The sequence below is a fragment of the Schistocerca serialis genome, chromosome 2, assembly GCF_023864345.2.
Source record: "Schistocerca serialis cubense isolate TAMUIC-IGC-003099 chromosome 2, iqSchSeri2.2, whole genome shotgun sequence".
NCBI classification, from domain to species: Eukaryota; Metazoa; Arthropoda; class Insecta; order Orthoptera; family Acrididae; genus Schistocerca; species Schistocerca serialis.
In genome coordinates, this window is record NC_064639.1 from 734,404,505 (window position 1) to 734,430,945 (window position 26,441).

Here is a 26,441-nt window from a genome sequence, read left to right on the forward strand (position 1 = left end):
GACTGTCAACTCATTCCTGTATCCGGCTAGTATAGTGACGGAAGGTGGTGGAACTGGAAATGAGCTGAAAAACAGTCTTAAAAAGGCAATTCTACCTTCATAAAATTGTATCCAATATGGAAAAAATAGAAATATCAGGTACAAAACAAAATTCCGTATTTTTAATACAAATGTGAAGGCTGTCCTTCTGTACGCCAGAGAAAGCTGGAAAATGGATAAAAAGATAACACCCCAGTTACAAAGCTTCATAAATAGGTCTCCGACGCATCATGAACATCTGGTGGCCAGAAATAATATGTATTGAAGAGTTCTGGCGAGTAACAAACCAGATACCTATAGATGACCAGATACGAGAGAGAAAGTGGAGGTGGTTGGGGGCACACATTGAGAAAATTAGATGGAGCCATTGAGAAAAAAGCATTGGAATGGAATCCCCAGGGAACAAGGAAAAGAGGAAGACCTAGGGGCGCATGGAAGAGGACAGTGGAAGGGGAAGCAAAAAGAGTTGGCAAGACATGGGCAGAACTGATGCAAATGGCCAAAGGCAGAGACAGATGGCGAGTTCTCCTGGATGCCCCATGCCTCCATAGGGACCAAAGGAATTGAGTCAAGTAAGTCATTTTGAACGTTTCGAGTAGTGGAAGTTGTTCGATCAAAAATGCCAGTTTGCATTGTTTATGGGTGTGCTAATCGTTCTGGTCGTAATCTAATTATAAATGCACGTGTAAAATATAGATTTTGTAGGAGAAAGCGTATGTATATTGAACAAATAAAATGATACCTGCCTTCCGTAATATGTGTCATTGGTTGAAATATCAGAAAGCGGAAGATTCTTCTGGTAACCCACATAAATTGCGTTCTTAATTACAGATTTTCCGGACTTCAAGCATTCGGAACGTTTAATCTCGTATAAATTGTCTGGTTTCCTCTCATGTAGTTCATTTTGAGTCGTTAGATGTTGTTTCTGCTTATTCAGAATTATTATCTGAGTTGCATCTTTCTCGTTGTTTACCAAGATTAGAATAGTCAGCTCTAAATTTCACACTGAACATGTGTTCGTTCTGGGGCATGTAACACCTCCGTTTATTTATCCCGACCTGATCTGATCGAATAGCAGCCCAATATTTATTATAAATATGACCGTGTACCTAATGGGGCTGGTAATCGGGATTGACTGCTACGGAAGTTGTTACTTTCCAGTTCGTCCTGTTCAATACTGCGATAATGAAATGTCTGGTAACAAGAAAAACACCAACACAGTTTCACTAATTACGAACCTATATTCGTCTCAAAAACACAAAAAAAGAAGACAGCCACTGCCTTCGTCATACATATCTAATTACGGCTAATCTCAGCACAGGCTTCTTCATTTTCCATTATCGTCACACGCTAATCCATCACGGTATCCAACACTGCAATCCAACACTGCAATCCAAGGAGATGCCGGCGCGGTAGACGCGAAACCAAATATCGGCCCTAGAAATGTCATTGATCACTTTCGTAATAATACTTCTTCACCTTCCCGGTATTTTTCTAGTACAAAGGGGTCTAACCACGGCGATGGCGACTCCCTTCTCCGTTAAAAGCCTTGTATTTCAACAAAAACCTCCACACACCTCTACCCGCAACATGGCACTGGCTCAACTCCACACTCGCTCTCGCAACACGACACAATCGATTGTTCGCCCTATCGAACTATGCCGAGTGCAAATTTATAGTAAGGGCCTACGGACCCCTTACATCCCCGCTCTCGAAAACTTCTTTGGAGCCTCTGGCGTAAGAGAATCGGCAAGGAAATTAGATATCATTACATCTGAACAAAACACATAGTGTAAATAATTAATGAAATTACAATTCACCAAATAATCCCTCGACTCCGGTAGTGGGCTGCCTCCACAATAATATTCTACAAAAGGTTATTACATCTCACAAACATGGCATTGTCCAAATCACAATTTTTTATCAAGCAGCAATAATCCTCTATAGTCCATATTGAATGTAACACACAGCATACAATCAAAAATTATTACGTGAACACATGACATATGAGTTATTATATTACAAATTAGTTGTTACAGGTTTTACACCCATTCTCAGGTAACCGTCGATATGAAATATGAAGTTCTAGTTATAATACATCAGAAAATACAATGCAAATAAACATTCCCCTTTTTCAAATGTCCGTTTAACAACTAAATGTTCTGAACATGTCTTACCCAACTACATGAAGGAGCTTGAACACCCCCTAGTTCAGACATTCGCCCTAATCGAATTCCACTTCCTCATCTGGGTTATCCCTGTTCTCGTGTGAGTAGTACCTTTTCATGTTTTCCACATGTTCCTTACCATGCACTCTCTTTGTCCGTGCATATTCCAACTCCACCGTGTTAGGATGACCAATTTTTATAATCCTGTATGGCCCCTTATAAACGTGGTTGAATTTTTGTATTTCAGAGTTTATTTTCCTTGATTTTGCATGAACATTTACTAGTACCAAGTCTCCCACTCGGTAAGTTATCGGTTTCACTAGCTTGTCGTGTCTTTCCTGTCTTTTCCTAGCCTTCTCCTTCATACTTAATTCCACTAGCTCCAATTTCCTTTCCCAGGTCAATGAACTTCCTGGTGGGTAGACTAGCAACTCGTGAAAAATACTGTCGGGTTCTTGATTGAGCAATACTTCACATGGTGCAAACCCTGTATAATCATGCGGGAGGTGATTCCTGACCCGCTCAAATTCTTCCAGGTATTCTTTCCATGAACCATGCTTCCTATGACAGTATGTTCGGCATAAACGGTTCAATTCCTTCACTGTTCGTTCTGCAGGGTTAGAAGCTGGCCTATATCTAGAAATGGCAGTTTGCTCTATTTTGTGTTCATTCAGCATCTCTGTCCACTCTTTGACCTAAATTGTGACCCATTATCACTCAAAATTCGCTTACGAATACACACCTTTTGAAAATAGTCTTTCTTAAACTGGTTAATGATGGCTCTACTAGTGGCTTTCTTTAACGGGTAAAATTTTATGTACTTGGAAACCAGTTCTTCCACTACTAAGATTTGTGTGTAATTCCCTCGTGATGCAGGAAGTGGCCCAAAGAGATCCACTGCAACTATGTCCTTAATTGCTGTTGGTACAGTTGGATGCTTATATCCTTTGTGCTGTACTGTAGTCGTTTTAGATTTTTGACAAGTGTCACATGTACTCACTATCTTACGTATATGCCTTCCCATGCTGTTGAATGCACAATCTAACTTCAACTTTTCCAGACACTTCTTCGGTCCATAATGCACATTACTATAGTGCGTATACCAAATTAATTTCTCTACCACATGCTCAGGCACACAGAGTTTCCATTTCTCCTCACTCTCCTTGTTTCTTTTATAAAGTATCCCATTATGAATATAATAAAATGTGCAAATTCTTTCCTCTCCTGCACACCTGTATTTGTTTTTAACTGTCTTTAATTTCTCGTCCTCGTTCTGTTCCCTGTGCACATTCTTTAGGAACTTCCTTATGAATTCTTTATAGTGTACTCCTTTCATCAGGTTAATTCTAACTCCTTCTCCTTCTGGGCTGTCTACCAACATTCCTCTCGAGTCACCTGGTAATCTTGACAAGGCATCAGGTATTCTATGGGTTGCTCCTGGCTCATAAATTATCTCGAAGTCATAGTTCTGTAATGCCAGGGCCCTTCGCATTAGTCTGCTATGCCTCAACTTGCTTGTGGTCAGAAATGTAAGGGCCTTATGGTCAGTCACTACTTTCACATGCCTCCCCGCCAAATAATAACGGAACCACTTAAACCCCCATACAATTGCCAATGCCTCCCTTTCAGTAATCGAATATTTCCTCTCCCAAGCATTTAAACTCCTGCTACCGAACGCTATTGTTCTTACACTCTCGCCATTTCCGCTCCTCTCCATTTGGTACAAATGTATCCCCAGTCTATAGTCAGAGCTGTCTGCTCCCAAATAAAAATCCTTGGAAAAATCTGGGTGGTACAATATGTCTGCACTATATAGTGCTTCCTTGATATACTCAAACTCGGTTTGGCACTCTGCACTCCAATGCCACGTCATCCTCGCCTTGGTCAATTCCCTCATACTTGGGGCATTAAGTACGGATCCTTTGACAAATTTTCTATAAAACTCACAAACCCCAAAGAATGCTCGCAACTGCTCCTTACTATGGTGGGTCAGAAAATTTTTAATAGCCTCCATTTTACTAGGATCAGGATAGATACTATCCTCTGATATTATATGGCCCAGGAATTTTATCTTTGATTTGCCAAATTCCGACTTGTCCAGGTTTACAGTTAACCCTGCGGTTTCAAAAGCTTCCAAGACTGCATCCAATCTCTTCAAATGTTCTTCCCATGATTCACTTGCTATCAAGAGGTCATCCACATAGACGGTGACCTTTTTAAGTAACTCCTCGCCCAGTATCTTATCCATTGTTCTTATGAACTCAGACACTGACACATTAAGCCTAAACGGCAACACTCTAAATTGATAGCACCTCCCTCCATAAGTAAATGCTGTATACTGGCGGGACTCTGTGGCCAATGGTATTTGCCAGTAACCAGCAGTTAAGTCGATACTACTAAGTACCTTTGCTCCTCGGAATTTTTGAATCAGTTCTTCTATAGTCTCAGGCTTGTCCCGCTCCAAGTCAATGATCTTGTTCACTGTTCGTGCATCCAAAGCTATCCTCACCTTTTCATCCTTCTTATCAACAACAAATAGGGGGTTGTTATATTGACTGTTGGCCCTTTCTATAACACCGAGGTCCATCATCCTCTGTATCTCTTCATCTACTGCTCTTCTTTTCGCCTGGGCAATGGAATACTGTTTTATATTGAACGGTTTATGGTTCTTTATCTTTAGCTTACACTCCACCTCTTTCATGATACCTGGCCGTTCAGAAAATACCTTATGACGCCTGTATAACACTGTGGCTCATTTCCTCTTAATCTCCCCATCTAGGTGTGTCATTTCCTCCAACTTTTTACTGATCTTATCCTCTTTACGTCGATCCTCTCGTGCTGCACACTGATGACTTTTGGACCAGTATTTCTTCAAGAATTCCCCTTCAAACTGATCATAACTAGTAGTCCCTTCCTTCTTCCTGACTCCCCAAGTGAAGGCCTCACCTTCCATCCTATCAATCGCAAATTGAATCTTGTCTGCGTCTTTGAAATGTGCTGGGAAAACTCCTTTTAATCGTTTCATAAATATCATTGGGTGCAACCCTCCTTTTGGTTTAAACTTCTGCCCTGTATTATTTTGGACGTACCGATTATCACCGCTCATCAAGGTAATGACTCTACCTTCCCCAACGCTTAAAGTGGCATTGCTAATTCGTTTATCAATTTCTTCTGTCTTGCTCTCCAAATGTTGCACTCCCTGTTGTAATTGCCTGACTTCCATTGCAACCCTCTTGTTATCCTCTTCTTGTTGCACGGCTATAGCATTTCTCAGATTGACAGCCAGTTGGTTTTGCCTATCTCCTATCCCCTTAACCGCATCATTGCATTGTTTCTGCATCTGCGTCACCTCAGCGATTCGATGATTGCAATTTGTTTCCACTTTGGTGATCCTTTCTCCCAATTCGGCATTAGTTTCTTCAATATCGTCTTCTATCTTTTTTGTTAACTTTCCTTCCATCTTCTCCACATCTCCCTGGACTTGGCCTATGCTCTTCTGTAGCCTACTCTCTCTCTCGTTCATGTCCATCTTCAGTCGTTCTTGTAACTCCTGCATTTCCTTCTTCAGATTATATTCTATCTTCATTTGTGATGTTTTGATCTCTTGTGCTAGAGTTTCCTTAAATGATTTTTCTAAGCTTTCTTTGGTTTCTTGTAAATCTTCCTTTAATGATTTGAGGAATATTTCTTCCCTTTCTCTAGTTTCTTGTAAACCTTCCATTAATGATTTGCGGAATATTTCTTCCCTTTCTCTAGTTTCTTCTAATTTCTTTTTTGTTGCCTTGGTCTCCTTTAGCAGGTCTGCTAACATCAACCATATATCCTCACCCTCTGAAACTGGATTATCTCTGGTCGTTTGTCCCGGTGTCTCGGGATAACTAGTTGAATGTGCTAATGGGCTTTCTAATGACAATCCATAATCACTGATTCCTGAATCACCTCTGTCTTCCTGTCCTATCCCTTTCTTTTCAGCTACTGCCTCACAAACCTGCTTATCTTCGGCAGACATGTTTGGTTTATTTTTAATGCACAAGCAAGTAATATAAAATAACCTCTTGTAACCCAAAACACTCCTGATTATCGCTAAACTAATCAAACAGTAACTGCAGTATCTTCAGTTAATTTCAAAATTGATACAATACGTATGAGTACTGAACATAACAACTCTCAAGACCTAATAAATACAAATATCAATTTTCACGTACACAGTTTATGTAAAATGTATTAAATAAGACAAATCACACCATTAATTGAATCTATAAATGTAAAATCTCCAAAAACAATGAGCATATCTGTATAATCACCATTTAGACAGCGCAGTATGCATAAATAAGTATGCTATATTTCAGAGTATGTTTCGTAAACTTTTCGGAAATTACTGTAATTGGGCACTTGTTCTAAGGTGAAACACAGTTTAAAACTGTTTATTTATCGTGAAGACAGTATACTGCAATTTAATGTTATGCTAACCAGTTGTCTTCACTCACCAACTGACGTAACCACGAGTCGCCATGTTTTGACGTTTGAAGTGGGCGTGGCGCTGTACTGCCACCAGAGCCGCATGAAGTCGCGCTGAAGATCTGTGGCGAGTCGTCGTAGTTCTCAGTCGGCTGCTCCGTGGCGCTGCAGGCGGGAGTAGTTTGTAGTTCGACCGCTAGATGCCGGGTTGGCACTCGGTGTCTCGAAGTCGCGCTGACCGCTGTCCAGTGTAGTGCGTCTGCGTCTGACCTACTCCTTCACAGGTAGTTGGGATGACGTGTGAAATCACATCGCGGATCGAAGCTCTTTGGCGCAGCTGCTGCACGGGTCTGCGTGACGTCATTCAGCAATTGCGTCGCCACATAAATTGTCGCCTGCATAACAGTTTATGGGTCCACATGAAGTTGCTCGATTTTCATTATTCAAAAAGCAATGTCGGTCATAACATTACTACTAAACACTTCTTTAAAAGCTTCCGTGACGAATTCTTAGCTCGTTTTGTTGTGGTAATGTTCACGCGTGTCTTTCTTTAGCGTTCACTTTTCACAGTTTTTCGTGCGGATTTACGCGTTTGCACATTATAACACAGTTTATCGACACTATTACTCTTATCTAATATGGCGAGAAAAAACAGTTTATTCACAATCGTAAGATGCTATTACTTCGTATTGTTCAAGATGCACTGTTTCTTGTCATGATTTTAAAGTTTATACTCTGTCTTCATCCGAAATTGAAAAATATTTTCTCGCTTTAAGCAAGATAAAATTATCTATTGTTCTTTACGATTCGTCCGAAGATTGCACTAGTCCTGTCATGGTCGCCAAGGTGTAACACCTCCGTTTATTTATCCCGACCTGATCTGATCGAATAGCAGCCCAATATGTATTATAAATATGACCGTGTACCTAATGGGGCTGGTAATCGGAATTGACTGCTACGGAAGTTGTTACTTTCCAGTTCGTCCTGTTCAATACTGTGATAATGAAATGTCTGGTAACAAGAAAAACACCAACACAGTTTCACTAATTACGAACCTATATTCGTCTCAAAAACACAAGAAAAAGGAGACAGCCACTGCCTTCGTCATACATATCTAATTACGGCTAATCTCAGCACAGGCTTCTTCATTTTCCATTATCGTCACACGCTAAACCATCACTGTATCCAACACTGCAATCCAACACTGCAATCCAAGGAGATGCCGGCGCGGTAGACGCGAAACCAAATATCGGCCCTAGAAATGTCATTGATCACTTTCGTAATAATACTTCTTCACCTTCCCGGTATTATTCTAGTACAAAGGCGTCTAACCGCGGCGATGGCGACTCCCTTCTCCGTTAAAAGCCTTGTATTTCAACAAAAACCTCCACACACCTCTACCCGCAACATGGCACTGGTTCAACTCCACACTCGTTCTCGCAACACGACACAATCGATTGTTCGCCCTATCGACCTGTGCCGAGTGCAAATTTATAGTAAGGGCCTACGGTCCCCTTACAGGCATCCAAAACTTACGTCGTAGTTAGTCACAAAATCATTTGATATTGTTCGTGTGACACAGGGTTTGGAGGATTTTTCTCTGAATATAACAGGTGTAGTTCATGTGGTAAAAATAACCGTCTGCTATCATGACTGCTATAATGTGATTCACGGCCTCTCAGTGACTGTAATTGATGATTCTCTTTATAGACTGTTTCTTCTTTAAGTTTGTTCGGTTTAGTGTTAAGTGTTCCTCTGATCTCCACATATGTTTTCCCTATAGCAGTCAATGCCTTTTTAAGGGTAATATGTCTGTTTGTGACGCCATGCAGTGCCAAGAATGTTGACTGAGGTGCCTGAACATACCGTATTTATCCGTCTCTATTAATAAGCACCTTATAATTTAATCTATTTCTTTCTATAAATGGAACATTCTGAAAAAACCTCAACTGTAAGCACATACGATCGTCATCTGTAACGTGATTCATGGCTCGTAATCTGTTTGAAGAATCAGAAATACGCCCCAACACTCTTCTTTTCCTTGTACATGTATTCTGCACAGTACTGGAAGGTTCATCTTGATTCTTAGGCTTTCCTGAAGCCTTCGTCTCACTTGAGAAATAACTTCATGCACAATACCGATAACACGTGAGTGTTTCCCCTGAACTTACTGAGAAAAATCTATTTTCCTGTCTACTTTGTATGCACAATTTGGTGCAATTATATATCCGTCTACGCGTTATTACCATGCAATGTAATAGTCAGAACTTCGTTTACAACGTGTAGGTGATCGACAGGTACCATTTGTTGAATGGTTCAAATGGCTCTGAGCGCTATGGGACTTAACGTCTGAGGTCATAAATCCCCTCGAACTTAGCACTACTTAAACCTAACTAATCTAAGAACATCACACAAATCCATGCCCGAGACAGGATTCGAACCCGCGACCGTAGCGGTCGAGCGATTCCAGACTGAAGCTCCCAGAACCACGCGGCCGCACTGGCCGGGATTTGTTGAATGGAAAATTGCTGGAACATTCTATCAGAAATGAATTTATCGTTTTTTGCTATTATTGGCAACAAAGTGAATAATAATTCATAGGTAAGATTTCAGAGTGGGATGACATTTAAACTACAATAACAGTGTCACGCTGACAGTCTAATAAAACAATAATTCTGTTTGCATAGAGGCATACGTCCACACAGTTTTGTTCCTCCGACATTTCAAGACTCTTTCACTTTGTCGACATCCACGAATCTAGGTAGCAAACGTTGTTTACTTCCTTGCTTATTACACACATTTATGGGCTAACTAATAAAGCGTAGGTAAGTTTTTGGAAACGTGAATATTAGCATACCATATTGGGCATATGATTTGGAAGTTGAAAATGTTACGAGTAAGAATCAGTATCAATATGCAAACAAACATTGTTTTCGTAGTTCTGGCTTCACCAGCTATAGATGCAACTACCGTAAAAGAGGACTGAAATGGATTACAAATGCATGCTTTTCAGATCACATACTTCTCTTCCTGGTTGTTTGAAACGTAGAAACAAAAAGAAAGTTACACTTACGAGAGCAAGTTCGTCGTATTACTGAATCGAACACGCATTAAGAACAGAAAAAATTTGAAAATCCATTCGTGACTATGTTATTGGCGTAAACACAAAAATAGTTACTATTTAAAACAACTCTCGCATACACACGGAAGAAATTACGAACAAAAAGCAATTGTAAACAGTCTCCACGTAAAAAATAACCTATTAATATTTTGGGTCATCAAACATGGCGGCGCCAGCATCAAAACAACGTGCAGTATAAGTCTGTAATGCCACCTCCCCTTCATTTCAGTTCCAGCTACGAATCATTTCCGTGAGATTAACAAATACTTGCCCTATTTTATAGTATATGAAGTGCCCCTTTCATAGCATGACCTTTTGTAATTGTGATTTGGAAATATTATTCAGCTCACAAAAGTGTCCGTTTCATAACACGATCTTTTGTAACTGTGATTTGGAAATATTATTCAGCTCAATATACAATATACGATCAGTCCAGATAAACCATACAGTTACCATAAATTACCTACTCTACAGAGTTCGTTCGATGACTCTTCTACACCGCTTGAAATTAGATCCTCCACTTGTTTATCTGCGTTGAATGTTACTATCAGGATTAGTAACTTTCCTTGGCTTGGAAATCACGTTTAATTTACATTTGTCACGTAGCACCACTTGACACAGAATATTCCTATGTGTACCCAATCGTTAACACGCAAGCTCTTTACAGAATTTTTGGAGTCCATCTATTTGAATCTAAATTGGAACTAATTTTGCTAGTGCAAACCTGTACAAATGTTCTACCAACCAATTTAATTAATTATGTCGATTAACCTTCTTACAGTAATACTGATTTCGATAGTTAAAATGAAGTTACACTGACAGTCCGTCATAAATTTGAAACAACAAGCATTACACTATATTTGAACTCTACAACAGACTAAATCAGCAGCTCACAGAAATTCTACGTTCATTACCTTTTGAAGTTATTGTAAATTGAAATGTAGGCTTAAGTTTCACATGTTTATACATACTATCACTTTTGCTGATATGGATAGCCAATGTGTTGGCATGAAGGCTTAAGTAATTTAATCTAACTAACGTACGGAGTTAACATTTTTCGCCCAAGATCTAATTAATTGTGGGTACCATCGTATTTTGTACAATCTAAGTCCTAAGATAAGGTGACTCACACAGTTGTTGAGTCAGCGTGGCAGAAAATATTGTTCCATTAAAAGACAAAACTGGCAAACGTTGACGTATTTCCTGGATTGAGGCCTCTCGACAGTCCAAACACCATCATACCACCATTTTGATTTCATACGCCTTCCCACTGTGCTAATACAACTCGTTTTTTGGTTATTAGTCTTCAGTTCCTTTTTCATTCCTTAGTCCTATAGTTTGACTTCAAATATTTATACAATTTGTTTCGCTGTCTCGATGTTTCTATAGAAATTTCAATGGCAGCACTGCTGATTACCATAACTCTTCTTATAAATCGTATGAGGGAGTGTCAGATGATACGGAATTACAATGGGCTAGAGTTTAGCTGTATTATGTATTTGCTCTGGACATTTAAATTAAAATGCCCATTTAATATTGCGATACGTCGTTCTATTTGAAAGTTAATAATGCGTGTAATTGGTTCATAAATAACTCAGAATCGTCAGATGGAGCCCAATGTATACAGGGTGTTACAAAAAGGTACGGACAAACTTTCAGGAAACATTCCTCACACACAAAGAAAGAAAATATGTTATGTGGACATGTGTCCGGAAAAGCCTAGTTTCCATGTTAGAGCTCATTTTATTACTTCTCTTCAAATCACATTAATCATGGAATGGAAACACACAGCAACAGAACCTACCAGCGTGACTTCAAACACTTTGTTACAGGAAATGTTCAAAGTGTCCTCCGTTAGCGAGGATACATGCATCCACCCTCCGTCGCATGGAATCCCTGATGCGCTGATGCAGCCCTGGAGAATGGCGTATTGTATCACAGACGTCCACAATACGAGCACGAAGAGTCTCTACATTTGGTACCGGGGTTGCGTAGACAAGAGCTTTCAAATGCCCCCATCAATGAAAGTCAAGACGGTTGAGGTCAGGAGAGCGTGGAGGCCATGGAATTGGTCCGCCTCTTCCAATCCATCGGTCACCGAATCTGTTGTTGAGAAGCGTACAAACACTTCGATTGAAATGTGCAGGAGCTCCATCAGGCATGAACCACATGTTGTGTCGTACTTGTAAAGGCACATGTTCTAGCAGCACAGGTAGAGTATCCCGTATGAAATCATGGCGGTGAATCGAGGAAGTACAGTACATACTGACGAAACTAAAATGAGCTCTAACATGGAAATTAAGCTTTTCCGGACACATGTCCACATAACATCTTTTCTTTATTTGTGTGTGAGAAATGTTTCCTGAAAGTTTGGCCGTACCTTTTTGTAACACCCTGTAGATACTATTACTGTTTACACCTTAAAATTTTTATTTCTGCGCCACAAGCTCCAAAATTCAAATGATTACAAAATCAGAGGGTCTATTTGCAACTTCAGACGCCACTTCTCAGAGTAGATTGTGGTCCCTGAATAACTACACAGTCCATTCACATTAATGTGACCACCGACCACGCTCGACATCAGCGTTTAAAAAACATTCATAGACAGCAGGTGGCAGTACTAGCAATGGAGGATATATAAAGCATGTCGGGGAAACGCGGAAAAACAGTGCAGTTGTTGTAACGTGGAAACGGTTCTCTGGTGTCAAAAAGGACATGATCATTGGCGTTAGAACAAAAGTATGGATATAAAATCAAGCTGGCACTGAAGCTGCATAACGCCATTAAAACGTACAAACAGAAGATAGCAGAAATAAGAACAGTCCAGATGTAATAACACACAACTGTAACACATAGTGTAGTTTCACACCAGAAATGGCATCCCACAACACAAACACATATGTGGCCCTTCGTAATACACCACAATCAGCTCACACACAAAATTAATAGCATCTTCAAAAAATAACGAAGACAAATAGCACAATACAAAAGAAGTTGTGCTTTTTGTTGAATTTCAAATGGTTTCCAGACCTACGGAATTGTAAAGGAGTCTTATTGTACGTCTGTGATAGAAATGCTTCACAGGCAGTAATGATATTGTTAATATTGCATTTATTCTTCCTCACATACAACACTATCATTAAAATTGAACTTGTTTTACTCGACATTTAGTCACTTAATAGCGTAAAACTGTTTTGGGGGCTATATAGTAAGTAAACAACTGTTTTACATTTTACTCACAAATATGTACATCTCATTTTCAAAAACAGCAAAATAAAATAACTTATTGATTTTCATGTGCAGATGACTGGACCTTCAAATCCTTTTTTTTTCCAGACCGTTAAAATACGAGACAAAACCGACACCTATGAGATTGACACCTATATGTTTAGGTGCATACTGTTCACAATACCTACATAAGCATAATAAGCCTGTAACTGCTCGTAATTAGAGATGGGCAAACTTGTTCATCCTTGGGAACTATTTCACTGCTGATCGTTCTTTTTGGGAACCGTTCATTTTTACTCCTTCACCGTTCATTTGTGCTTGGTATATGGTTCTTATGAAAAACTGAAAACTAGTAGTGTAGGTGACTGAAGGATGGAGGGCGCCAAGAGGGGGCACTTGCCTCCCCCCCCCCCCATCTGAAGTATAGAGTTTTTATTCAGTACAGAATTCTTACACACTTTTAGAAGTAATTTCTGTGATTCTGCAGAACCTCTCGTTTAGCCAAGCGTAGTCTTGTGTGGCTGATCGCAGGGAAATAATACAGGGTGGCGCACGTAAAACCGGCCCCGAGTACAGACTGCTCGCCAGTTACGAACGATGTGTTGCCCGTTACGAGCAGATACAACAAACAGACAAGAACATGAAAATCTCACGCGACCCTCATGGGCTATAGCTCATGTAGTCTTGTAAACCTGTTGGTGGCTGTTTCCCAACTTAATAGACCACAAGGGTCTTGTATAAAATTCTTCGTTTCGACTTCCACTACATAGCTATGCTACATTGTAAACAATAATCGTTTCACCCTATATATATTTCACGTTGTCTCGGAGTTAGTAGGCAAATTAGAGACTTTATGGAAGCATAGAATAAAATGTGGTTTTCTCATACTTGCGTCACACGCTTAGTAAAAATTTGGTTTTTGTGTTTCATTATTAAAGTTAATGAGCAATAATAATAATAATTAAGTTCGCAGTAACGAAGTTTTTGGTTTGAAAGCTCCTTCTGAACAAATGTTTTTGAGATAATAAGTAAATACGATTTTATGGCAAGCTATGTCTTTTCAAATGGAGAGGCACCGCTTTTCCTACTGAGCCAAAATGACCCACAACGCACTTTTTTTCTTTTTTTTCAAAGAAACCAAACTAGCAGGTAATACAAATTGGAAAAAACCAAACTTAAAAATAATTAGAGCCTTCCTAAATGTAATGTTTTGTGTATGAAAGATACACGAAAATCGTTTTATATGAATTTTCTTACACTAAAAGTTAAGCAAATTATTGAAAGTCGATGAAACCAAAAAATATATGAATAACGAAAAAACTTGCCTTGTTATGAGTATGTCATCTGCTGTTCATCAATATAATGAAGTGAGCTGATATGCCCTTTTATTACGTGAAAAGACGTACCTATTACATACAACGTAATTTTTATGTAATTTACGTAACTATAAAATACTTTTTGATTACCGGTTGTGGACGCTGAATAGCCAGAACCAACTGCAAGAACAGTTTGGAACACATGTAAAATAGGCGAGCGCAGTGAACGAAACGAACAACTGGATACTGAACTAACTAGGAGCAGTCGGCAGTGGAACTGAGACAGGTGGTCATGCGAAGAACGACGAGTGCGGCCGAGGGAGACCGAGACTGAGACGAGCACGCGACCGAGGATGGAACGAGAACTGCCGAAGTGAACTAGTGAACTATGAACCGATCGTTCCTCGTTCCCGGGAACTATAAGCAGACCGCCACGACCGAAGTGAACTATCAACCGATCGTTCCTCGTTCCCGGGAACTGTAAGTAGACGGCCGCGGCCGAAGTGAACTAAGAACCGATCGTTCCTTGGAATTCGTTCCTCGGTCCTTCCGTTCATCTTGGTGAACCGTTCCTTTGCACCCGTTCGTTCGCGAACTACCCATCTCTACTCGTAGTACAGTATTTCTCCGTTTTACGTCCTCAGAATCGAAACACACAAAAGGGGAATAACAACTCGACAGTTACAATTATTCTACTGTAGAACATTATGCGTTATTATCTTCTCTCCTAAAATGATGGCTGTTGAAGTGAGCCATCAGTGAAAGACTTCTAAAAATAGCATTTGATGAGAGCTCGTTTTTGTACCACCACTGGAACAAGATCCCAACCAGGCTTAAAATCTAAACTAATAAAATGATATGTTAGCCAGCCAATAACGTTAGCTATATTTTTCTAATGTAGAACATTAGGCACTATAATCTTCACCCCTAAAGTGAAAGTGGTGTTTTGTTACGTGAATCATTTCTGAAATAAGTGAATAATATACTTCAAGACTAGTCATAGTGTAATATTTCACTGTTTTGAGCCTCCTAGAGTACAGAAAGTGAACTAACATTGACGTTAGCACGAGTATTTTCGATGCTATGAACACATTATGCAATTGTCAGCACTACCGGAGGAGAATGGTGCTACGTCACTCCACATCTTGCTCTAGGAAGCCTTCTGATTGGCCTGCTTTGAAGAAAAGGACGTAAGTTAGAAGGACACGAGAAATGTATTGGGTGAGCTGATATGACAATAAAATATTGAACTGTGACTGGGCTAAATATGTGAGCTAGCTTAGATGTTCTCTGATCGAGCTATTTCCAAGAAAGGTACCGGGGTTTAACAAGGAGTTGATAAATGTGAGTGAACGATAACATACTGAGCTATTACTCGAAGACCACGAAATACCACAGAGGGCTTAGAAAAGCTCTGATTAGAATGTTTCTGGGAAATGGGGTAGGGATTTAAGGAGAAGTTGAGAAATGTGATTGGACAGTAAAATACTGAGCTATTATTGGAAGACCTGCATATGTGTGTCAGGTTATAAGCACTAGTTCTAAAAAAAATGGGGGGACATGGCTTAAGAAAAAAGGGGGGACATGGCTTAAGAATGTGATAGGGAGGGAAAGGGGAGAGGGGAGGAGGTCCAATTTATGGGGGGGGGGAGAGAATAAAGAAGGAAGGGGAAGTGGAGGGGATGGCTGTGATTTAGAAAAGGGGTATGGCTTTGGAGAGAGTCGGTTCATAATGTCACCATGTGCTTGCCCCTCCCCCTGAATGTAGGCAACCCAATGGTCAAAGGTCAAATTTGGTCCAAAGAATATTTTTATCTCCTACATTCGCTCTTTAACCTCTTAAGTTAATATTCCATGAATGGACTCCACTTCTTCTTATGGTGGTTCTCCAGACTGTTGCTATTTTTGCTGCTAATTATGATGATAATAATAGTTCATGTTTTAAGACTTATCAGATCTTATTATTAGGAATTTCCAGATAATGTGCATTTACAGTGTTGGAAGTTCCATATTACTTCAATATTATTTGTCGCCCTTAACACCTTCCCATCCTTCCCCTACCTCCATCATTTTCTTCCGAGATTGTTAAGTATATTATTTAGTTTCTATGCCACAGTGAGACTTCTGTTTCTCCCCAAATACTCCTATTGCTAAATAATTATTCTCTTACATGGTAGTCTATTCTGTAGATGTTGCTGTTTTAGTATTATTTCACCCACACAGGAAATGTTTATAAATTTAAAATTAGTTGACGTATTCTTACTGCATACTCATTTGGTGAAATTTACCACACAGAAATTTGAACACTGTAGGTTTATTTCAGTTCCTGGAGCTCCTCCAACTGATGTACAGTGCACTGCTTTATCAGCGTATAGCATTCTGGTTCTGTGGTCACCACCTCCAGTCAAAGAAATAAATGGCATCCTAGTGGGCTACAGAGTTGTATACCATGCGCTTTCCAACTGGGATGGTAAGTTAAATGTTTTAGTGACATTCTACTTTGATCAACCACAGATTTATTCTAAATTTTGATTAGTTAGTTGTTGATACATGACAACTATATTGTTAATTTCAATAAATGTATACTCCTAGACTGCTCCATTTTCTTTTTCAAAAAAAATTTAAATTGGTAGGTAACCAAAAGGATGGCTACTAAAATAAAACTCTAGAAATGAAAAACACTTAACGCTACCCAAGAAACATTATTTCTTTTTTGAAAGACATTTAAGAAATTAAAACAAGCAATAGCAATATTATAACTTGTACTCTAGCTCAGTCACATTGTTTGCAAAGATCATACTTGAAATATTTTGTAACAAAGACAGCTGCTTTATATTTCATTTAACTGAAGCTAAGAGTCATAAGTTAAACATACTTATTAGCCAAGACATGTGTATCATTCTATAAATCAAATTCTTTACATTAAATCATCTTAGCAGGCGAATTTTCTAACAAAGAAGCAAATTACCGATGCTATATTTCTGAAACTACCAGAATTTCTAAGAATAAGAAACTGTATCCTGATATTGATGTCTGTGCAAATCGTCAGCGAGACACATGTTAAGGAAAAATTTTCATGTTTGTGTCTGTCTTCTCAGTGTTCATGCATAACATATCTATTGTTTGATGTACAAGCGGACAGAATTTCTTTCCTAATTTTTGCCACAACATTGATTTCATTATGTATGTTCATCACATTCTAAGCTTTGCCACAAACATTAATTTGTATATCAGTTATTTTGGTAGGTATTGTACTTTTAGGGACAATATCAACATTTTTCTTATTCATTTGGAGATATTAAACTGTCCAACGAATAATTTCATTTTCCATCTTTCATATTTTATTCCTCATATTACTGGTATTACAAATATCATTAAGGATATTTTTCTGTGCATTTTCTGTTTAAATTACTGTTTGTTGCATAACATAAATAGAGATTTTTTACCATTTCCTTCCACATTGCTTGGCCTTCCCTTACTCATATATTTTGTACATTATCCATGCAAGTTTTGAAATTTACACCAGTGTAAATAAAAATTTAATATATATAAAATTTTGTTATGAATATTAATTTGTACATTAATACTAATCTAATATTTACAGTATACTATTCTCCTTAGGATTTATGAACTAATGTTGTCAGGTATGAAGTCATAGAAATACTGATCAACAATTTTTTGTTGATTCCTGTTAAACTTCAAGAAATAATTGGCTTGTCACATATTATTGTTGTAGTATGTTTAAGTAATATTTCCACTGACAGCAACAAGGAAAGTCTCTAGTTGCTGTGTTTAATATGGTTGTTCCATTGTACAAATGTTCTTGTTTCATTCGTTCTTAATTCAATATTGCTGAAACATTGGCAAATACCAAACAGTGCTGTACAGTGTGTATGATAAGTTTCCATGCTCCCACGTCAAAGCATTATATTGTATATAAGAGTATTTACATATGAAGAGTATGTATCCAACGGATCTGTATATTTGTCATCACACCTCGTGCACAGACGTCTATGTGTCTCCTTGTTCTGCGTGGCTTGCAGTGTACCTCAGGAGTTTTGCATCCAAATGCCTTGTCAAACCTTTTGCAAAATTCTTTTTAAGTCTTGCACCAGATTTGAGCAGCACGGAACATAGTTATTTCTCATTATTTGTTGTCAAGTGTGGTAAGTTTTGGACTTCATGGTGTCCAGTTCACTTGCCTTGGAGATGTTAGAACATGCTAAACGCAGCAGCCTCGAACTTGTACATCAAAGAGCTCATGAAGGATGAATAGCAATGTATGCTGAATCTCCACCCTTCTGTAACCACACATGCTTCCACTCAGAAACTTCGAGGCTATTAGGCCGTGGTCGTTGAACAAAATAATAGCTCGGAAGTTTTAAGTGATGTCAGTATCACCCGTGAAATCTTACATCGTATGATCACACGAGATTTGTGATTCCCTTCTTTTCATGCTGAAATGTTAACCCCGTTTGCTAAAACTGCAAATAAGAATTTCCATTCATGTAAACTTAAAAAAAAAACCATCAGAACAGGCGTTGTGATGACATCCCAAAGGAGGGGGAGGAGATTAGTGTTTAACATCGCATCATCAGTGAGGTCATTAGAGACGGAGGAGAAACTGGGATTAGGGAAGGATCGGAAGGAAATCTGCCGTTCCCTTTTCAAAAGAACCATCCTGACATTTAGGGAAATCACGGGAAACCTAAATCAAGATGGCTGGACGGGGATATGAACCATCGTTCTCTTGAATGCGAGTCCAGTGTGCTAATCACTGCACCACCTCGCTCGCTGATAACATCCTGATGATGATGATTATGTTTGTTTTGGGAGACGCTCAACTACGCGGTCATCAGCGTCCGTACAAAGTCCAATTTATTTTTACACAGTCCAATGTAGCCACAGTCACAAATGATGATGATGAGGAGGAGGAGGAGAAGGAAATGATGATGACAACGTAGACACCCAGTCCCAGGCAGAGAAAATCCCCAACCCGGCCGGGAATCGAAACTAGGACCCGATGATCCAGAGGTAGCGATGCTAGCCACTAGACCACGAGCTGTGGATGGTGACATCCTGGACAATACTGTAACGTGACATGGGTTCTTTTCCAATTGTTGCACATAGTGGAGACTTTTCTTGCACCAGAAAACGGCATTCTTCTTGCGTGAATTGCAATGTATTGCACATTCATCAGAAAACAACACTGCTGACTGAGACACAATATTTGGCAATTGTGATAACAACCCATGGTAGGTTGAAGCACTCTGCTTCATGTAGTTGTCATGCAAGTCATTCACAAACATAAGTCTAAATCCTTTCGTTTTCATATTCTCAATTGACTGTGGTACTTGAAATTCTATGGCTCTTTTTTTAAATGGGTCTATTTGGAGATCGCACAGTTGACTGGGTGACAAGTGGCACACATTTCCTCTCGCTTTCTTTTACACGGACTATGAAGTTTTTCTTTGACACTAACTGAAACTAAAGCACATTTCTCCCAAATGCTTTAAAAGGTGGGGCTTTACCAAAGTCATCTCCAAACACACTTATCTATGGAGATTAGTGCACCCCCCCCCCCCCCCCCCACACACACCACTAATCGCTCCTCAATAGTGTAACTGAGTCCGCTCACATCAGTCACGACTTCACAACCGCAATAATGCAGCACTGAAACAAAATAACACAATACTGACAACAATGCTTGTTTTCAGCTTCATCGGAGGATACCAGGAAAACAACTATTCATGTACCAAAATAAACAAAATCAAGAGGAGTGCAGGGACTCCCAGACAACGTGTTTAAGCAGTGCCCTAGCTATATGAGTAACTTAATCACACACTCCTACCTGCTGAACATAACATTTCTTAAAATCAGAGTGATAGATGCCTCAAACCGTTTTTTAAATTCCTTTGCTATAAACAGATGCGTTTTATACACAGTCGTCATCACAGTCTGTGGTAGAACAAAAATTAACTCAATTTACTTATTATGAACGTTACTATTTCTGATGTCATGATCGAATCCCCCCTCCTCTCTGCTACAAGATAAATTGAATTTTTGTCAAAATTTTGCATGGCAATAAATTTCATAACTAAAGAGCTATTAGGTGCATACAATAAAGCCCTTTTGCTGCTGCATACTTAACATGAAAATACAGAGTGTCGCCACTAATCAACACTAGGCAGCTGTAAAATGATACTTGTTCCTATAGAAATATCATCTAATATTTGTTTAAACTATTTTTCAGATATGATTACCATGGATGAACATACAACAATAGAGAACAAGTTAGAACTTTTGGATCTCGTTCCTTTCTGTAATTATAGCATAGAAGTGAAAGCCTTCACACGAAAGGGGGATGGAGTGCCTAGTCGACCTATCTTCTGCCGAACACAGGAAGATGGTGAGTTTGAGAGATCTCTGTGTTCTGTTATTTTATATATATCACGATTTGTTACAGAGACCGTAGTCTAATAAGCTCTGTACCACGCAGCCACAGTTACAGTATGGATGGTTTCCTCTTAGAAGGTTATTATTGTTTTTTAAACGTCATGCCCTAACGCCCTCTCCTGCCATAGTAATTCGTAATGTTGTGCCCGATCCACTTCTCCTGCTGACCCATCTTGTAGTGCATGTGATACAGCGTTATACACAATGGTTCCGTATTCCAGTCGAAAGCTTGCCTACATGGTGTTTCCTTATGGAAAGGCAAATGGCAATGGGCGGCAGGCAGCAAGGTTCTATTAGTAGACCTATCCCCGCCGACAACAACCACAGCATTCAATGTTCGCAACAGTGTTCCGCCGTTTGTCTGAGACAGTGTCGTTCCAGGAAGCAGGTAACATCAAGGACGTACCCGAAATGTTCGGACACCACACTTATAGGAAAACGTGACTAACACTGTGGAAGGCGACTGCCGTGTCAGTACCAGGCAGTTGGCTTACTACTACAGGATAAACCAGACGACCGCGTGGAACATTTTCCATGACAATTGTTACCACCCTTATCACTTACAGCGTGTGCAGGGCTTACTAGCGACAGACTTTCCATATCGGGAGCGTTTTTGTCACTGGTTTCTTCACCAGGCAACCACGATTCAGGAATTTGTGTCATCCATCGTGTTCACACACGAGTCCACCTTTCCGCGGAGTGGTATCTTCAGCTTCCATAACAGTGACCTGTTGGATAGTATGCAAAACGCCCATGATATGGTGACAGCGAATCATCAGTATGGGTGCAACCGGAATACGTGGGCCGGGAAAGCTGGCGACAGTATTTTGAGACCAGGTTTCCTTCCACGTCGCTTAACAGACCGGAACTATCGGCGTTTCTTACGGTTGACTTTGCCTCACATGCTGGAAGAAGTGCCATTGATGATTCGAAAGGTTTTGTGGCTGCTACATGATGATGCTGCAGCCCACTTCGTCGTAAACGTCCGGACGCATCTCAGTCGTGTCTTTCCTGGTCTCTGGACAGAACGAGGGGCTCCAGCCGCATTGGAGGGAGTATCGTGTACGTGGAGCCCATTCCAGATGTGGAGACACTGGAGCAATGTGTTCATGCTGCCTTTGACACTGTTCGGATGCAGCCTGGCCGATGTGAACGTGTGAGGCAGATCATGGTACGGCGCGTACATGCATTCGTTGAGGCACATGGCAACTATTTCCACCACATGTTGGAACTGTAGCTGCTTGGTACAGCGTGTATTAGACCGCAGTCTCTATAACAATGTATGATTGAATAAATGGTCTCTAGCACGAAAACCATCCATTTCCAGACATAAGTTTATTGGATCCTCTTTGTTCCGTATCCTCCCATCGATCAATCCCTATGATTCGTATATGGAGGAAAAAGTCGCCCTGCATATACTCATTTTCAATAAAAGAATATTGCTTTGTTTTATAGTAGACCTATATAATAATACTCTGTCTTTCTGTGTGTGTGTGTGTGTGTGTGTGTGTGTGTGTGTGTGTGTGTGTGTGGGCGCACGCGCACATATGTGTATGGGGAGTGGTGGGGGGTGGGGGGGTGGGGGTTGTACTAGCATGTAGTGACAAATATTGTATTAAGTATTAAATATTTTGACTATCTATTGCCTGTGTTAGCTTAATGATGTCATCAAAACAATGTAACACATTGAGAAATTAGCACATAACTGATTAATTAAGGATTTTCAGAGCTCACATTTTATATAACACCCATTTTCTTTGATATTACGAATATACGTACAAATCAGTTCTACTAGGGAATTCGTCAGAGGAGTAGAAGGATTTGGCCACCAATAAATATGTCTGCTCCTCTTCAACTGAACCTTATTAGTAGACAAACTTTTTTTGCTGTTGGCACATCATGAAAATGTGTGTACAAGAATAATGGACATTCAGGAATATAATTTTCGCTCTGTAGCGGAATATACGCTGATCTGAAGCTACCTGCTTGATTAAAAACTTGTGTCAAATTATAGCTCGAACCTAGGACGTTTGTCTTTCACGAGAGAACGCTCTAACGACCGAGCTACCCAAGCACAACTCGCAGACCCACTCTCATTGCTTCATTTCCGACAGTAGCTCTCTCCTAGCTTCCAACCTTCACAGAAGATCTGCTGCATGTCTTGCGGGACCAACACTGTGAAAGAAAGGAGTTCTAAGCCTGCAAGGTAAGCAAGAGAACTTCTGTGAAGTTTGGAAGACAGATGAGAGGTGTCAGTATAAAACTGACCCGCGAAAGGCAGATGTCACAAGTTCGAATCCCAGTCCAGAACACAGTTTAATCTCCCATGTAGTTTCACTCGACCCCTATCTGGACGAAAGTAAGTGATTCTTATTTTTAGAACTCACTGAACGTAAACTGAGCTGTTGGTTTGAAAAATATACAGGATTCTCGGACAAGCCTTTTCAAAACGTCCTTGAGTTCACATTCGTACTACAAGCTTTTGTGTAGCCTGGCTTGGCTTGGCTTGGCTCGATGAGTTGTCCCAAAATTCGATTCTCTGTGACATTATGAATGAAAGTAAGCAATTTAGGCAAGATCTTTTTTATTTTTATATCACTCATGCCTGACTACATCCTCATTGCAAAAGATAATTTGCTAGGTATTTCATCGGTTTTCTGTTACGCTCCTCCCAGTTGAATTTATCGTGGGTTTTAATTCCAAGAATTTAACACCGTCAACCCCTTGTATCTGATTGTCGTCATATTTTAGACACATATCAGAAGGTCAGGACGAGGGAGTGAGCAACTGATAGAGTAGCTTCAAATGATAATAGGTGAACTGAATAGGCAAAAAGCATAGTATCTTTCAATATACGGGTACAACGGGGTGTCAAGCGAAGGCGAACATGCCATCAAGAGGCCAGTATGTCAACCATTACACTCTGCAAACGGTCTATTTAACGTTCCTTTTTCAAAGATGATGTACATCACGCGAAATCCCGATTTTTTTATGTCGATTACTCGCAAATGAAGGCTCAGCAGGGTAAATGGCTGCATTGTGTGAAACTTGGGACGTACAGACAATTTCAAAAAGTCTATCCCCCCGCTGGGGACCTCTCCCTGTAGAGGGGCGCCAGAGGGATCCAACAGTGATTTCTATACAGAATGTATCACAACCAGTAGCGGCTGCTTGAGGCACTGCTAGAGTTCTATACTGTGCATATCACAGTTAGTAGTGAAAATTGACAGGGATGAAATTGTTCGATGGAAAGGGGGGGGGGGGGTTGTGGGCGGGGGGAGGTAGAGGGAGCCCCAAATGGCAAGTCACTTGTATGGAAAAATCTTTTCGAACCGATCCTGCTTCTTTACTTTCAATTCATGCTATGCAGTGTTCATATTCAGGCATGTCAAATGTTTTACGGGTTTCACAGTTTTGTGCTGCCTTTCCTTGCACCATACGAGTATTATTAAACAACATGAAGTTTTTACTGTACAGTAGATCCCGGATATAACAGATTAAAATTGTGTGCCCGATCGGGAATCGAACATGGACTTCTGCCTTTTGCGAAAACATTCTTACCGTAAATTATCAAATGTGTGTCGTCAAACTTATGATTTGAGGTGACCCTGAGACGAGCTTTAACAGCTCAACTAGTCTATTTATGTTCCCAGTAACATTCAAAGGTCTCTGTTAAGTTCCCAGCACCGTACAGTTTTAATTTATGTGGATGTTTAAATAACAATGAAGTTTGTAGGTGACCCAAACCAAAACTACACCGAAAAGAGTATTCATTTTTGTCATATACTTCAGTTCCAGGAGAACCTGAAGACATTAAGGCACTGGTTATGGATTCAAGAACAATACTATTGTCCTGGAGAGCTCCTAAATATCCGAACGGAAGAATTAAGAAATACAAAGTATACATGCGGTCCATAGATGGGGTTGGATTGGTATGTATTATAGAAGAAAGTTAGACGCCTTCAATAATCATTGCTTTTATGTGTCTGTTCTTTCTTAGACTATGATTGGCCTTTGAAATTACTTTTTTTGCTGTACAAGCTACTAATATGAAGGACACAATGATGTTAAATATAACCTACTGTAGTATCGGTCTCTTATTAACAGACATATTTCCGATGTGTATTGATATCAATATGATCACCAGGACAGGGACCAGTACGATTTGCCTTCAGAGCAGACCTACTACAGTATATCGCATTTGGAAACTCACCACAGATACGAATTTTGGGTAACTGCCTTCACTATCGTCGGAGAGGGCAATCCATCGAGACGAGTGGTACAGGCACCAACCAACCACGTTCCAGCCAGAATTGCTTCATTCAGTGAATCGATGACGGTGGCATGGAAGGAAGAGCTTAGACTGCCATGCTTAACAGTGGGACAACCCGCTCCACTTTTACACTGGACTAAAGGGTAAGTAGATTCCAGTTTCTGACAATAGTTTCTGTGCAACTTTCTTCTTAAGAACATTTAAATTATTGTGACTAATTTGTTATGAAGGCCTTAGTACAGTAATACATTAAGTGAATGCATGAAATTAATTCAGAGTTGTTACTTCCCTTCAGTGGAAAAACTGTCCAAGGAAACAGACATGTACAGATCAATTCTGAAGGCACAGTTTATATCAGCTCCGTGCAGAGCACGGATGCAGGAAACTATTCTTGTTCAGCAGAAAACGTTTTCGGGAAGGAAGAAATTGTATATTCCGTATCTGTCCAAGGTAGAGCATCTTAAGAACTTCTTTCTCAAAAGTGAAGTAAAATAGTTTGTGGTAATATCTTACAGTCGATAAAATCATCTTCAAATACATTATTTCATTGAATTTACGTATTTTATAATTGTACACAGTTCAATTCCTATAAATTGTTCTTCTCTTTTTTTCTGCAACCTACGAAGAGAGCAGAAGCAAAGGCAGTAAGTAAATTATTCATTTGCAAATTCGCTGTTGTGAAATTGAGAATCCATGTGTACCTATTGTAATGATTTGACCGTGTATACACTGAGGCGACAAAAGCCACGGAATAGCGATAAACACATATACAGATGGGGGTAGTATTGTGTTCACAAGGTACAAAAGGGCAATGTATTGGCGTAGCTGTCATTTGTACTCAGGTGATTCATAATCAAAAGTGTCCGAAGTGATTATGGCCGCACACTGGGATTTAACAGACTTCGCACGTGGAATGGTAGTTGGAGCTAAACGCATGGGACATTCCATTTCGGAAATCCTTAGGGAATTCAATATCCCGACATCCGCAGAGTCAGGAGTGTGCCGAGGATACCAAATTTCAAGCATTACCTCTCACCACGAACAAAGCAGTGGCCGATGGCTTTCACTTAACAACCGAGAGCAGCGGTGTTTGCGTTGAGTTATCAGTGCTCACAGGTCAACACTGCGTGAAATATCCGCAGATATCAGTGTGAGTCGTACGATGAACGTATCCGTTAGGACAGAGCGACGAGATGTGACGTTAATGGGCTATGGCAGCAGACGACCAACGCGAGTGCCTTTGCTAACTGTACAAAATCGCCTTCATCGCCTACGGAGCCTCTCCTGGGCTCGTTACCATATCAGCTGGACTCTAGACGACTGGAAAACCGTGGCATGGTCAGATGAGTCGCGATTTCTGTTGGTAAGAGATAATGATCGGG

General features: G+C 40.0%; 1 protein-coding gene across 1 annotated transcript in view; it reads left to right on the forward strand.

Moving 5' to 3' along the window:
- LOC126456373 (Down syndrome cell adhesion molecule-like protein Dscam2) overlaps window positions 1-26,441 on the forward strand; it is a 289,440-nt gene that overhangs the window by 169,348 nt on the left and 93,651 nt on the right. The window contains exons 16-21 of the mRNA XM_050092127.1: window positions 16,654-16,800; window positions 20,584-20,739; window positions 24,579-24,718; window positions 24,934-25,202; window positions 25,355-25,509; window positions 25,686-25,703. Of these exons, the coding sequence (XP_049948084.1) occupies window positions 16,654-16,800; window positions 20,584-20,739; window positions 24,579-24,718; window positions 24,934-25,202; window positions 25,355-25,509; window positions 25,686-25,703 (885 nt within the window). The remainder of the gene's footprint in view (window positions 1-16,653; window positions 16,801-20,583; window positions 20,740-24,578; window positions 24,719-24,933; window positions 25,203-25,354; window positions 25,510-25,685; window positions 25,704-26,441) is intronic.